This window comes from Leptopilina boulardi, unplaced genomic scaffold (genome assembly GCF_019393585.1).
Source record: "Leptopilina boulardi isolate dan_hultmark-lab unplaced genomic scaffold, ZJU_Lbou_2.1 LbouV2_368, whole genome shotgun sequence".
Lineage (NCBI taxonomy): Eukaryota > Metazoa > Arthropoda > Insecta > Hymenoptera > Figitidae > Leptopilina > Leptopilina boulardi.
This window is the reverse complement of record NW_026137938.1, coordinates 798,453-814,650: the sequence shown is the minus strand read 5'-3', so window position 1 is coordinate 814,650 and position 16,198 is coordinate 798,453. Positions and strand designations below refer to the sequence as shown.

Below are 16,198 nucleotides of genomic sequence, written 5' to 3'. Positions count from 1 at the left end.
CATTCATTTGTAAGAGATCGAAAGTGCCTGCATGTTGTTTCGATTTCCTTAATTTTTGTTGGAATCTCATTTGAAATTAAAGATTTGGCAACTTTAATATAATGCGACTTCGACCTACAATAATATTCAACATCTCTTTTGAAAGTATTTTCGTGTATATTATTATCAATAAAATTATTTGTTTTCATATTCTCCTCTTCATCCATGTTTATTATTTCTTCTTCTTCTTCCCCGCTTGACTCAATAATTATTGATTCACTTCCATAATTTAATGATTTTATATTTTTTGTTTTAATAACTTCCTTTGGCGCAGTCAACTTTCGTTTTCTAATGTTATTTTTTACTTCACTGTCTTCTATTATAGTTGCGGATCATCAAATTCGCCCACAATTTTTTTACATACCAAGGGACATATATAGATGCGAAAACAACAATAAAATCTTTGGTCCCGCATTTAGATTTGAAATGATGAATTTTTTTTCGATTTTTTTGGATTTTTTCAAATTTTAGGGGACAAAAAATCGGGTTTGCGGATCATGAAATTCGCCCACAATTTTTTTACAGTTCAAGGGACATATATAGATGCGAAAACAATAATAAAATCTTTGGTCCCGCATTTAGATTTGAAATGATGAATTTTTTTTCGATTTTTTCAAATTTTTTCAAATTTTAGGGGTAAAAAAATGGGGGTTGCGGATCATGAAATTCGCCCACAATTTTTTTGCATTCCAAGGGACATATAAAGATGTGAATAGAACAATAAAATCCTTGGTCCCGCATTTAGATTTGAAATAATAGAATATTTTCTATTTTTTATTCGATTTTTCAATTTTAAGGGGGTGTTTGGGGTGTAATTTGTGTAATTTTTTTTTCTAAATTGTATTTTTGGTTGTTTTTTATTAGTTTGTACTTATTTTAATGACTTTTATGTAATTATTAAAAAAAAAAATTTTCGTTTTAAATAAACGTTGCGTACTTCAGGGAGGTAATCAACTTAAATTAAATTACACAGGCACACAAAAAAAAGTTATCTGTTTCTTGAACTAGACATATATATCCTATAGTATTTTGGCCCGCTGAAACCGAATCTGAGCTCAGCATTGCTCCATCACCCTCAGTTTTTTTTAAATCGACAAAACCACCCTTAAACGGACATATTCACACTTCGGAGATAAAAAATAAATCAACTTATTTTTTTAAAAAACCGAATTTTACATCTACGAAACTTTGCTCGACTAACTCAAAAACAAAGCCAGCATTGATCCAGCACCCCCTGAATTTTTTTAAATCGAAAAAACTACCCCTAATCTGAAGAATCAAATTCAGCAGGTAAAACAATAAAATAATTAATTAAAAAATTTTATAAACAGGTATTTTTACTCCAGCAAGGCAGAAACAAAGCCAGAAATGCTCCCTCACCCTCTAAATTTTTTTAAATCGAAAAAACCACCCTTAAATAGAAAAATTCAAATTTAATAAATATAAAATATTAAATTACCGGTTTCATGTAGTTTTGTTCTACTAACTCAAAAAAAGGCAGCATTGATCCATCACCCTCTACATTTTTTTAATAAAAAAAACTACCCTTAATCTGAAGAATCAAACTTAGGAGGTAAAACAATAAAATAACTGATTAAAAAAGTTTATAACCAGGTATTTTTACTCCAGCAATGCGGAAACAAAGTCAGATTATATTGTGTTACCTCCTAAGTTTGATTCTTCAGATTAAGGGTAGTTTTTTTGATTAAAAAAATTCAGAGGGTGATGGATCAATGCTGGCTTTATTTTTTTGAGTTAGAAGAACAAAACTACATACATGTAAGGTTCTGTTTTTAAAAAAACTGGTAATTTAATATTTTTTACTTATTAAATTTGAATTTTTCTATTTAAGGGTAGCTTTTTGATTTAAAAAAAATTTAGAGGGTGAGGGGGCATTTCTGGCTTTGTTTCTGCCTTGCTGGAGTAAAAATACCTGGTTATAAAATTTTTTAATCAGTTATTTTATTGTTTTACCTCCTGAATTTGATTCTTCAGATTAGGGGTAGTTTTTTCGATTTAAAAAAATTCAAGGGGTGCTGGATCAATGCTGGCTTTTTTTTGAATTAGTGGAGCAAAGTTTCGTAGATGTAAAATTCGGTTTTTTAAAAAAATAAGTCGATTTATTTTTTATGTCCGAAGTGTGAATTTGTCCGTTAAAGGGGGGTTTTGGTCGATTTAAAAAAAAACTGAGGGTGATGGAGCAATTCTGAGCTCAGATTCGGTTTCAGCGGATCAAAATACTATAAGTTCAAGAAACAGACAACTTTTTTTTGTGTGCCTGTGTTATTATCCAAAATTTCAGTTAAAATTCAATTATTTCCGAAAATTTTCAATTCAAAATGAACTGAAATTCAATTATTTTCCAAATTTAAAATCATATAAAATTTAATTATTCTCAAAAATTTGAATTCAAAATTAATTGAATTTTCAATAATTTGAATTTAAAAGCATCTAGAATTTAATTATTTCTAAAATTTTCCATCGAAAATTTTTTTTTTTTTTAAATTTAATAATTTCAATTATAACTCTAAACAAATTCAATTATTTTTTACTATTTTAATAATATTCTTTGAAAGTTCAACTATCTGAAACCATTTTTCAATTAAAAATGATTTTCAAATTATTGTATTTTGTCCGCATTTTCTAATAAATTTTTAGTGAAATCATCTAAAATGTTAAATAAAAATCACTTAAAGTTTCAATTAATTTCAAAAATCTCAATTTTAAATCTTTGAAAATTCAATTAAATTTAAAAAATGTTTTCAAAAAACTGTTTGATAAATTATTTTTAGTTCTGTAAAATTTAATAATTGTTTGAAAATTAACAATATCTTTTGAAATTTAATTATTTCTAAAAATTTCAACTTTAACCCTTCGAAAAGGAATATTATTAAAAAAAAATTTTTATTTAAAAATCTGTAAAATATTTTTGTTAAAATAAAAAACAAATCCACTTTTTTTGGAATATAAATCGACTGAAACGTCTTTTTGTGTCTTTAAGTTGATTCGAGGCCTGTGTTTTTATAATTAATATCACAGACACACAAGAAGTAAAATGTGGTTTGGCCGAGACACTACACTAGTCTATTTCCATGTATTTTTTCACGCTGAATCCGAATCCGAAGTCAAAATTGTTAGATTCGCTCAAATTTTTGAGATAATTGCAAAAAAACGCAAGTAACAAAAAACTCAACATCAGTTTTTTGGAATTATCTTCAAAATTTGAGGCAATCTGTCAATTCTGACTTCGAATTCGGATTCAGCGTGAAAAAATACATAAAAATGCACTATCGTAGTGTTTCGGCAAAAAAAATTATCTGTGCCCCTAATTCAGAATTTTTATCAGTTTTTGGCGATTTTAGCTCAAAGAAATTTTTTTTTTGACGAAACACTACGATAGTGCATTTTCATGTATTTTTTCACGCTGAATCCGAATTCGAAGTCAGAATTGACAGATTGGCTCAAATTTTGAAGATAATTCCAAAAAACTGATTTTGAGTATTTTGAGTTTTTTGTTACTTGCGTTTTTTTGCAATTATCTTAATAATTTGAGCGAATCTAACAATTCTGACTTTGGATTCGGATTCAGCGACAAAAAATACATGGAATTTCACTATCGCAGTGACATTCAAAAATTTTTTAACTTTTTGATTTTATTTTTCTTTCTGAGCAGTTTTTTGAGTTTATCTCAAAAATAAAAGCCAATCTGATAATTCTGACTTCGGATTCGGATTCAGCGTGAAAAAATACATGGAAATAGACTAGTGTAGTGTCTCGGCCAAACAGCTTTTTATTTTTTGTGTGCCTGTGTATTTAATAGGTATTCGTTGGCCCCTGGTACCTTAAAAATTAATTTTTAAAAATAAATTTTTTTCAAATTACTATATTGTACGAAATTTCCTGCCACATCTTTTTTCTCATCATAAATTTTTTGTATTTGTATACAATTCTTGAATCAATATACAACTTTAAAAAAAATTTTGTTGGTAAACGTTGTGTACTTCAGCTTCGTGAATTGAATTTTGGAATTTGGAATTTTAAAGAAACTTATTCCGAAATTTGGAAACACAATTATACAACTTTGGCAAAAATGAGAAAAAGAATTGTCGAAAGACACGTCATAAGATTAGTATTCAAAAAAACACGTGAAATCAGAAAAGGCCAACTTCAAGTCAGGACAGAAGGACAGACCAAGCATTTTATTATTATATAATTATATAAAAAAATAAAGAAAAACATTAAAAAGTTGTTTCATTTTGAGAATATCTAATTGAAAAATTAACATATATTCTTTACATTAAAATGTCATTCGATTCAGAATGAATTACAAAGGAAACAATTTTATCTTTTATAGTTTTTTACGATTAGTTATTTCAGGCCTCGGATCGCAAAAAAAGTCGAAAAAGTAGATTTTTTAATTTAATTAAATTTAATTAGTTAATAAAATTTTTACTTTAAATACCAAATGTTATTGTATATTATTTAATTTATATTTTCATTTTTTAATAAGAATAATTCTACAAGAATATTATCAAGAAAATTTATTTCGAATACCTGTTTCAAAACCGAACTAAAAGAAATTTTCAAAATTTTAATTAAGTAGCACAAATTTCTAAAACCAAAATTTTTAAAGTTCCATTAAAAATTTTTTTTTAAAGTCTGATTTATGCAAATAATTAGAATTTAAAATTTTTGCATAGATTTTAGTTTTAATGGTTAAAAAAAAAATTTCGTAAAATAATTAAGTTGAAGCTTTTTTAAATAATTGAATTTTTAAAGAAATATTAAAATTATTAAAAATAATAATTGAATTTTGTAAGAGTTACAGTTTAAATTTTTAGAAATAATTGAATTTCAAAAGATTTTGTAAAATTTTACAGAATTGAAAATAATATTTATCAAATAATTTTAGATAACCCTTATCAAAAATAATTAAATTGAAAATAATTTAAAATAATTGAATTTGTAAAGAATTTCATTCAAATTAATCTGAGGCCTGTTATTTTCTCAATTATTAAAATTTTTAAAAAAATTTGATTATAAGCAATTATTTGTCTCCGCATATTTTGGTAATTTTTTTGAATCACAAATCAAGATTTTTAATTAAAAATTGTATCAGTGAAAGTTTGAACAGTTTTATTTTTCTATTCAGTAAAAATTTCCATTCGATAATATAAAAATTAAAAATTTCTGAGATTGAAAAATAGTTATAAAATGTTAGGTTATGTTCATTAACCGATATAGATCTCCTATTTAGGAAATTACTAATTTTTACCTAGTGGCCAATTTTAATACTTTAAAAATAAAATTTAGTCAGAAATAATCAAGAACTGCAAAAGAATGTTTAAATTTTCATAATGAATTCATAAATTTATTTTTAATATAGAGTATATACGAAAGATGTCATTGATAAAACATGACAAAAATAATTAAAACTTAACCTAAATTACAATATTATGGTACCGGGATACACTGATTGAAATGAAAAATACATTAAAAGAAACTTGACACTTACTTAGAGGACTTTTCATCTTCTTTAATTGATTTTAAGTTATTTATATTCATCCATTCCTGTTCAAGTATTCGACATTTTTGCTGCTGTTTTAAAATTAAAGCAACCCAAATTGGTACTGTAGTGGGTAAACCAGCACGAAATGGTCCAATTGGTCTTGATATTAAATTAAGAACACCACAATTAAAACTTGGTATAATACTAACCATTTCTTCTTCACTTAAAAATTCAATTTCACTTGCATCCATTTTGGCGGTTTAAAATAATAAACAAATGGGCTAACACACAGTGATATCATATGAGAGAAATGAAATTAAGGTTACTTCACAATAACTTCGTTGGCGGGGACCAGAGTTTGGCCGTTATCCTATAGAGTATTTAAAAGTACTTTAATGGAGCAGTCACACCTCGGCTGCAGGAGCAGTTGCCCATGGCAACCGTGTAAGAGTAAGAGAGATAGAAGATTTTCCATCTCTCTTACTCTTACACGGTTGCCATTGGCAACTGCTCCTGCAGGCGAGGTGTGACCGCTCCATTATACCTCTAGTATTTTAGTCAAGCAATCGGCTGGATTGAATTTTCACGGAGAATCACTAAATTTGATTGGCTCCAAAAATGTTTAATATTCGCGGTGAAAATCTAATATTTGTCAGAGCCAATCTAATTCAGTGATACAACCGTGAAAATACAATCCAGCCAATTGGGATCTGAAATACTGCGATACGCCATCTGGTGTCGACCCACTTGCGGTAGCCATTTTTTATTTTGTCTCTGTCAAACATATGTATAAAGAAAGAGACAAAACAGCAAGATGATTGCCACAAGTGGGTTCAGGGTTGAGTAGTTACACAAGATTTCGGATCCCAATTGCTTCAAGGTGCTTATATACCTCAAATTTCGATCAGATGAACTTTATTTCTGGACCGTGAAAATGCGTGAAAATTCATTTTCACGGCGGGTATTTTTGAATTGATTTAAATAAAAAATGTTTTTTTAAGAAATATAATGTTAAACAAATGTTTAAATGTGTAAGAATAAATGAAAATAGTGATAGAAAGATGATTTGATTGAAAAATTTAGCAAATTTTGCTTTAAAACATTTTCTGTTACGAAAAAGTGTAAGATCACGATGTTTGTGAAATGGTTTGTACAGTGCTTCTTCGATGTGATTGTCTCGTTGTTTGTTTATGTTTTGTCGGCGTTTTTTTAGTTTGTAATAAATAATGAGTGCTCAAGATAAATCGGTAAGTTGAAATGTTTATTAAATAAATTTAAATTCAACTAATTGTTTCGAATAACTGAAAGAAACATGTACACATGTACACTGTACAAACCATTTCACAAACATCGTGATCTTACACTTTTTCGTAACAGAAAATGTTTTAAAGCAAAATTTGCTAAATTTTTCAATCAAATCATCTTTCTATCACTATTTTCATTTATTCTTACACATTTAAACAATTGTTTAACATTATATTTCTTAAAAAAACATTTTTTATTTAAATCAATTCAAAAATACCCGCCGTGAAAATGAATTTTCACGCATTTTCACGGTCCAGAAATAATGTTCATCTGATCGAAATTTGAGGTATATAAGCACCTTCACTAAAATACTGAGGGTATAAAAGCACCTTTATGGGATACCAAAAGGTGTGTGAAGTACCTTTAAGAATGAGAGGTTTGCAACATTTCGGACGTTCCACTCTAAAGAGAAGTTCAGTGACCGCACCTAACCTGATCATAGTTTTGTCTTGACATGTGCTCTACTTGTGGTGTTGTAAAGGATGTTAGTCTTTTAATTTAAAAAAAATAATTCTTTAACAAAGTATAAATAAATTTATATAAAAATGGACGAAAAATTAGCATTAAATGGTATAGAAGAAGATGCGGAACAAGTAACATGGCAAGATTTGGTAATATATTATTAATTAACTATACTATAGTAACGGTTCTTCGATTATGATACTGAATTATTTTTTGATTAATTTATTATTTTGTTTAACAATGAAAAAATTTAATGCAAAATTGCAGCTATTCATTTCTAATATGTTATTATTTTTTTACGGTTATTTAAAATTTGTTGCTGGTTTTCCTCTTCTCTAATAGTTAATTAATAACTAAACAGAAAAAAATTGGAAATAGGTTAAAATATGTCAATATTTATTGTATAATTAAACAATGGACATATTTCTTTTGTTTTTTATGATTTACTTTGTTTACCAATGTTTATTTAATTGTCACTTTATTACCTTTTATAAATTTTGTCACTTATTTTTCTAATTTTCATATTTTTTAAAAAAATTGAATTCAATTGAACAATTCTTTTACTTATTAAAAATTGTTCAAATTTATTAGATCTATTTTTAAAGAATCTTAACTTTCGTTAGTCAAAACATCTTATTGATCGAAAAATTTTTAATCAAATTTATATTTATCAAATTTTGAATCGATGATTCATATTTTAATTTATTTAAAATTAAATTCATACAAAATTCAATAAATCCTCATTTTTTATCGTAAAAATTTTTATTAGTAGAAACTTTAATAGATTCGAAATTATATTTATCTGAATTTTAATTTGTTTTTATTTTAAATTTCGTTTAATTCTAGGTAATTTATTGAATTTCCAATCTCTTTAAATTGTAATCAATTCAAATTTCAATTGATCAGAATTTTAATTTATTTAAATTAAAGTACATTCAAAATTTAATTTTTCTTATTTTTAAAAATTTTAACAGATCTAAATTAAATTTATCTACATTTTAATGAATTTCAATTTTAATTAAATATTTTTTTTAACAACATTAAATTGAAACAATCTAAGCTTGAATTTACGAAAATTTTAATTTTTTAAAATTCTAATCGATTCAAATTTCAATCAATCATTTTTTTTATTCATAAAAATCTATTGATAGAAGTTTTTATAGTTTCTAAAGTTAATTATGAAAAAATTTCAAAATTTTCAATTAATTCGATTAACAGTTTAAGTAAGGCAAATTAGTTGAGGAGCAAGTTTTCAAAAGTCGATAAATCCATTTTTCAAAAAAGAGGAGATAAACGAACGTTTAACATATTAAGGACCTTACTAATAAATCTGTTTGAATTGAATTTAAGAAAAAAAGTTTTATTAAAGTATTTCAATTTAAAAACGATTGGGGTACAAAAATACCAAGAAAAATATCCAAAACTTAAAAGTTTCAAAGTATATTTTTTCCAAAATACAAAATTTCCAAAATAAAAAAATTCCAAAATTAAAAAAAAATTCCCAAAAACCAAAAGTTTTTAAAAAATGTGGTAAAACAAATAAATGAAATAAATTAAACAAATAACTGCGATTTTTTATCCCGGGATATTTTAATTTTTTGTCTCATCGAAAGCTGTCTTAACTACTAGAAAAAAAATGACCAAAACCTTAAAATTCTCCAATTATGATAAACATTAATTAAAAATAAAACGTCTTAAAACCAAAAAATATTTTTATATAAATAATGTTTTAAACAATTAACGAGAATAAAATTAATTGAATAATGTATAATAAAAATGAAAATATAATTTATCACTATTTTTGATAATATGATATTAGTGATTGTTTAAATTTACCGAATTTATCAAAGTTTGTGTAAAATTTCTAAGCGAATCAAATTTTTTGAATGAAATTGTTTCGTGAAATGCTCTAAGATAGCAATTTCTATAAGAATCGAATTAAAAATTCATTCACAATTTTAAATTTTGATGAACGGAATTTTTTTTAATAGAAGAAAATTAGTTAATGAATTTGAAAAATTTTAATTTATTTATTCTCATAGGGTTTACCAGATTCCTTGTGTCAAGCATGTATTGATCTAAAATGGAAACACCCGACAAAAATTCAACGTGAAGCCATTCCTAATGCTCTTCAAGGTATATATTTGTTATTTTTACACATTGAATGTTTTCTTTTATTTTATGCAAATTGAATTTTAATAACATTTCATATATTTTATTTTAAGGAAAAGATGTAATAGGTTTGGCTGAAACTGGTTCTGGAAAAACTGCAGCGTTTGCACTTCCAATATTGTATGCTCTTTTACAAAATCCTCAACGTTATTTTGCATTAATATTGGCACCAACGCGAGAATTGGCATTTCAAATTTCTGAACAATTTGAAGCTTTAGGTAATTATTTTAAATTAACATTGTAGCCACAAATTAGGAAAATCAAGGGAATTTTCCAAATTGAACTTAAAATAAACGAGATTTGAATCTTTCTAAAGATTAATCGATTTAAGTTTCAAATTATTCAAATTTTAATTTATATCCAAATTTTAATTGATTTGAGTTTTAAATTTATCCGAATTTTAACTTATTCAAAATTTAATTAATTAATTACTCACATTTTGACTGATTAAAGATTTAAATTATCCGAATTTCAATTTATTCAAATTTTAATTGATTTAAGTTTCAAATTATCCGAATTTTAATTGATTAAAATTTTGATTAATTAAAATTTCAATTTATCCAAAATTCAATTCATCAATATTTTAAACTATTTATACTTCAATAATTGATTAAAAATTGTAACTATTCCAAATTAGAATAAACACAAATTAGTTATTTTGTATTATTTGTTATTTATTTATATTATTATTTATTTATTATTATTATTATTAGTATTATTTATTTGTTATTTTGTTTTTTGTTATTTTGTTTTAACTAGAAATTTTTTATAATTTTTTTGTACCTTATTTTCGGTAAATAATTCCCCTTTTTACCTATTTTTAAAAAAAGGTATTGTGATTCCTATTCTAATGAAAAGAATTAAATATGCTGAAATCGCTTTTTTCTAACTTCAAATTATTAGAATTCCATTATAATTCATGAAATTAAAAAAAATATTTTATTGTCAGAAATATATTAGAAAATTGAAAGAAAATTTTTTTGTGGCAACTTCGATTATTAACATTTTTTTTAAATAGTGAATAAAATTTTATTTGTAACTTAATTTTTATTACAGGAGTCACTATTGGTGTAAAATGTGCTGTTATAGTAGGAGGAATGGATATGATTTCTCAAGCTTTATTGCTAGCGAAAAAACCTCATATAATTGTTGCTACACCAGGTCGACTAGTTGATCATTTAGAAAATACAAAAGGATTCAATTTGCGTTCTCTTAAGTTTTTGGTATGTTATATATTTATATTTTGCATTTTATTATTGATAATATATTTTAAAGGCAAATTTAATTAATAATAAAATTTATAGTAATTTTATTATTGTTCACAATAATTAAAGGTAATGGACGAAGCAGATAGAATATTAAACATGGATTTTGAAGTAGAAGTTGACAAAATTTTGAAAGTTATTCCCAAAGAAAGAAGAACGCTTTTATTTTCTGCAACAATGACAAAAAAAGTACAAAAACTACAAAGAGCTTCTCTACAAAATCCCGTTAAAGTTGAAGTTTCAACTAAATATGCAACAGTAGAAATGTTGCAACAATACTTTATTTTTATGCCAGTCAAATTTAAGGTTAGTATAATTTTAATTTTAACAAAAAAAAATTAATTTCTTTATGAAATTGAGAGAGATTCTTTTTGTAGAATGTAAGAACCAAATAGCAAAAAAAAAAAGTTAAACATAATTTATTTTTAGGATCTGTATCTTATTCATCTTCTCAATGAATCAGCGGGAAATAGTTTTATGATATTTTGTTCTACTTGTAATAATACAATAAGAACGGCACTTCTTCTTCGAAACTTGGGACTCACTGCTGTTCCTCTACATGGACAAATGTCTCAAAATAAGAGAATAGAAGCTCTTACAAAATTTAAGGCAAAAAATAGATCAATTCTTGTTTCAACGGACGTTGCGAGCAGGTAATTATTCAAATTTTTTTCAATTAAAGTTAAAAAGTATTTCAAAAAATCGATTTTATTTACATTTTCTTAAAACATCTAGAAAATCTCTACAAAAAATTTCAAATTTGACAAAAATTGAAAAACCTGAAAGTCAGGAAATTTTATAAAATCTTGATTTAAAAAATTAATTTTTCGTTTTTCAATTAATAACACTATAAATTGTAACGTATTTTTACACTCAATAATTACTCTCAAGTTTAATCTCTAAATTTTACTGCAACAATTGAGGGCTCCCATACAATAAGGGGACGAACGCTCGGCGAGTTACTTTCTTGCCAGTCAAAGGTATGAAAATGTTCATAAAATTAAAATTTGAAATTTTGATTTTTGAAAAGTACTACCTTATAGTAAATAAGAAGGCGCATCTTTTTTTCCTTTAACATTTTTTTGTAGAACGAATATTTTATTTAATAAAGTTAAAAAACTGTAAATATTTTATTCACGAATTTCATTGAATTTTAAAACATAAATTGTCGTATCTTCGACAATAATTAAGAAATCGTTTTGGAATTTTGTATACACACGCATTTGGGTCCATAGAAGGCGAAGATATAACAAGAAAGTTAAAAATCATCAATTGTTTAATTATTTTTTATTATAAATATAGAAATGTCTGCTACGACGTTTTCTTGTCTTTGCCGAAAGAAAGTCTGCAGGGAAGTTTAAAATTAAAAGAACTTCCAGTGAGACATTTGTTTATTGGTATATAAGGAAGTTTTTTGTAAAATTGCAGAAAGATTCCTTGTTTAGTTTTTGAAATATATTAGTTTAAACAAATAGCGCGCGGTGCGTGAGCGATCGCCTCTGTGGAGTTTCAAGCGCTTGACTTCGTTAGAGCATTTATTGCGAGGGAAAATTAATAATTACAATATTATATATTTATTTATTACATATTACATATTATAAAAATGAATTATTCCTAATATTATATTCATAAATAACAATTTTAAAAATTGATGCATACCACTGAAACTATTAGTCGTTCGAAAATTACTACCAAAACAAAATTTTATTCAAAACAATAATAAATAAACAATTCTCCGGTTCCTTTTTCCATCATTACAAATTATAAACAATGATTTTGAATATAATTTATAATTATTGATCAGAATTGATTATTCTATCAGACTGTTTGGTTTTAAAAGTGTAAACGTGAAAAGTTTAGACGTTTTATAATTGTGATAAAATTTTAACGAAATTTTATTAGAATTATGGAATTCGAAAAAGGCTTCGAAATATTGATAAATGGAAATGAAATATTAGTCTTTCGGCAAAGACAAGAAAACGTCGTAGCAGACATTTCTATATTTATAATAAAAAATAATTAAACAATTGATGATTTTTAACTTTCTTGTTATATCTTCGCCTTCTATGGACCTAAATGCGTGTGTATACAAAATTCCAAAACGATTCCTTAATTATTGTCGAAGATACGACAATTTATGTTTTAAAATTCAATGAAATTTGTAAATAAAATATTTACAGTTTTTTAACTTTATTAAATAAAATATTTGTTCTACAAAAAAATGTTAAAGGAAAAAAAGATGCGCCTTCTTATTTACTATAAGGTAGTACTTTTCAAAAATCAAAATTTCGAATTTTAATTTTATGAACATTTTCATACCTTTGACTGGCAAGAAAGTAACTCGCCGAGCGTTCGTCCCCTTATTGTATGGGAGCCCTCAATTAACAAATATTTTTTTATTACTAAAATCATTAAACTTTGACTAAATTGGATCTCAAATTGAATACAAAATGGCTCGATATTTAGAAGTTATTTTACGTTAATTCAAATATTAGAAAAATGAAATACTAAAATCATTGGAAACAATAATTGAAACGTTATTAACAATAGAAAAAAAGTGAAACATTATTATAAATAATTATTAAAAATGACTAGGAGTTAATGCTCTGCATCGATGAATGGACCCTTGACGGAAAAACGAGTTATTGTAAATTGATTTGCATTTTAATTTAAACTAATTTTATAATAATTGAACTATGACATTATTTAAATAAATATGAACAACATTTTATAATTATGACTGTAACCACTATTAAAATACTGGAACCAAGAATACATACAGAATACATACTTGAAAACTATTGAAAACTAAATTCTTAATTCATACTAAAATTGACACTAGATGACGCAACGATTTTCTTTAATTTTAACCAATCAGAAACATTTTTCTACCTTACTTCTCCAAGAATTCTGAATTACTAATACAACTAAAGACTTTTCTAATATCAAGCTCGCGATAACTTGAACATCGGAACCTGTCAATACCCGAAATAAATAGCTTCTTTGTTAATTAAACAAAGCTTGTCAACCTAAAACTAACGTAAACTAAATTAATGAAAAATTCCTTAAAAAATGGAGCGCCAGTATTTCAACTGGATTTGTGTCAAGTATAGGAAATTTTCAAAATGAAGTAAACATTAAATCGTTATTCATAGCGAAATTCAAAAAACAAGGATTCAAAAGTCTCAATGACGATTGGTGACATTGTGACGCCAATCACAAAAAATAACGTCACAAAATATTATATTGTTAATTTAATTGAATTATTTTATATATTAGTCATAATTTTTAAACCTCAGAAATCCAGTTTGTTAATAAATATATCATTGTTTTTTTTCGGCAGAGGTTTAGATATTCCACACGTGGATATAGTGATTAATTTTGACATACCTACGCACAGTAAGGATTATATACACAGAGTTGGTAGAACTGCACGAGCTGGACGTTCAGGTCGTTCCATTACGTTTGTAACGCAATATGATGTGGAATTATATCAGCGAATAGAACAATTGATTTCAAAAAAACTTCCCTCCTATCCTGTGGAAGAGGATAAAGTAATGGCACTTGAAGAAAGAGTAACAGAGGCCCTACGCCTTGTTAAAACGGTAATTAATTTGAAAAATAAAATTAAAAATATTAAGAATAATGATATGTTTTTTTTTAATTGAGAATTTCAAAATTATAAATTTAATATTTGTAACATATTAGTAAATTAATATTAATATAATTAATAATAATTATGGAATTATATTTAATGAATGATTTTCAGAAACTAAAAGATCTTGATGATATTAAAAAATCGGGAAAAAGAAAGCAGAATGGCAAAGCTGATGAAGATGATGATACAGAACAATCTTTTGGAGTGAGAAAACGCATTAAATATCAAAAAGGGAAAAAATTTGATAAAAAAAAATAAAGACTAAAATTTTATTGAAGTATGCCGTTGTTAATTTATTTCTCCAGTAGAATAATTAAGAATTACACTGTGTAACAAAAAATGGCCATGTGTTTATTTCAAACTTCCTGGGTTTATTGAATATTTGGGTGTCAATGAACAAGAAAATACAAAAACAAAATTTAATTTGTTCAGTTCCCTGAAAATGGGGGTTAAAGTATCAAAAAATGGCTTTTTTGGCACTTTTTGAAGTACTATAAAAGGAAAACGTGAGGGTATAGAAAGCTTTAATAGGGCTCAAAAGAAAGCTTAAAACTTCAACTTTGAGATCCAAATCTGAAATGTCATGAAATAATTGCGGGGAACCTGTACTTAACGTATAACCCCTAACGTATGATTGAATTTATAGTTCAAATCTTTGGGAATGTACGATTGGTATAAAGCGATTCTTCATAATCGAATTTGCTTGAAACTAGTCACTTAGAGGTTTTTTGGGTTGCTGATTACAAATTTGAGGTTAAGTTTTAAAAATTCAAAATGGCGGACGAATTTTTTAAAAACCGTTTAAATTTTCTTGAGTCTTGTTACTCGGGGGTTTTTGGGGTCACTGATTACGAATTTTAAGTCAGATTTTCGAAATTCAAAATGGCGGACTGTTATCAACTTCGAAAATTATATTTCTAGATTGAAAATAGCTCATGAAAGTCTTTCGACAAATTCATCGAAATTTTTTTCAGAAGTATGAAATTCAACAAGTAATCAAAAATTACTATTATAATTTTTAGTAAAAAATTATCAATAACATATATATGTTTTAGGTGAAATTCGTAGTCAGTGACCCCAAAAAAAACCCCGAGTAACAAGACTCAAGAGAATTTAAACGGTTTTTAAAAAATTCGTCCGCCATATTGAAACAGACATTTTGAATTTTTAAAATCTAACCTTAAATTTGTAATCGGCAACCTAAAAAACTTCTAAGTGACAAGTTTCAAACAAATTCGATTATGGAGAATCGCTATTCACTAAGCATATATACAATCCCAAAGATTTAAACTATAAATTCAATGATACGTTGGGGGTTATGCGTTAAATACATAGGTTTAATTTAATAATTTCAACTATAACTCTTCCAAAATTAATTTTTTTTTTCTTTTTGAAATTCAATTTTTTTCTGTAATTTTTAATAAATTCTTTTAAGCAACAGAAATTACGGAAAATTTCAATCAAAAATAAGTTCAAAGTTTTTTTAAAAATATGATTCTAGTACTGTAAACTTGCAGCAAACTTCCGGAAAAATATTATGTTATCTGAATGACTTTTACTACACTTTTACTTTGTACTACATACATAAAATAAGAAAAAAATGTAATTAAAGTAGTTAAAATTTGTTAAATAATATTTTTTTTTGTAAATTAACATGTTATTTTTTTTTTAATACAAAAATGTATATATTAACTATTTTTGAAGTTAAATGAAGTAAATTCAAGAATTTGCGTATTTTTTTGATGATATAAACTGCGCATAAATGCTTCTGTTCATTTTTTCAATTGA

The 16,198-nt window shown here is 25.6% G+C and overlaps 2 protein-coding genes across 2 annotated transcripts in view; one reads left to right on the top strand and one right to left on the bottom strand.

Moving 5' to 3' along the window:
* Positions 1-5,832, bottom strand: part of LOC127287278 (probable DNA replication complex GINS protein PSF2) — a 30,879-nt gene extending 25,047 nt beyond the window's left edge. The window contains exon 1 of the mRNA XM_051314119.1: positions 5,555-5,832. Coding sequence (XP_051170076.1) covers positions 5,555-5,799 — 245 coding nt within the window. The 5' untranslated portion in view covers positions 5,800-5,832. The remainder of the gene's footprint in view (positions 1-5,554) is intronic.
* Positions 5,833-7,252: 1,420 nt separating this feature from the next.
* Positions 7,253-14,687, top strand: LOC127287265 (probable ATP-dependent RNA helicase DDX47). Its single transcript, XM_051314105.1, has 8 exons — positions 7,253-7,464; positions 9,358-9,451; positions 9,541-9,705; positions 10,544-10,710; positions 10,822-11,058; positions 11,182-11,405; positions 14,096-14,357; positions 14,522-14,687. The coding sequence occupies exons 1-8, from the start codon at positions 7,399-7,401 to the stop codon at positions 14,666-14,668; spliced, it is 1,362 nt and encodes a 453-aa protein (XP_051170062.1). The 5' UTR covers positions 7,253-7,398; the 3' UTR covers positions 14,669-14,687.
* The last annotated feature ends 1,511 nt before the right edge of the window (positions 14,688-16,198 follow it).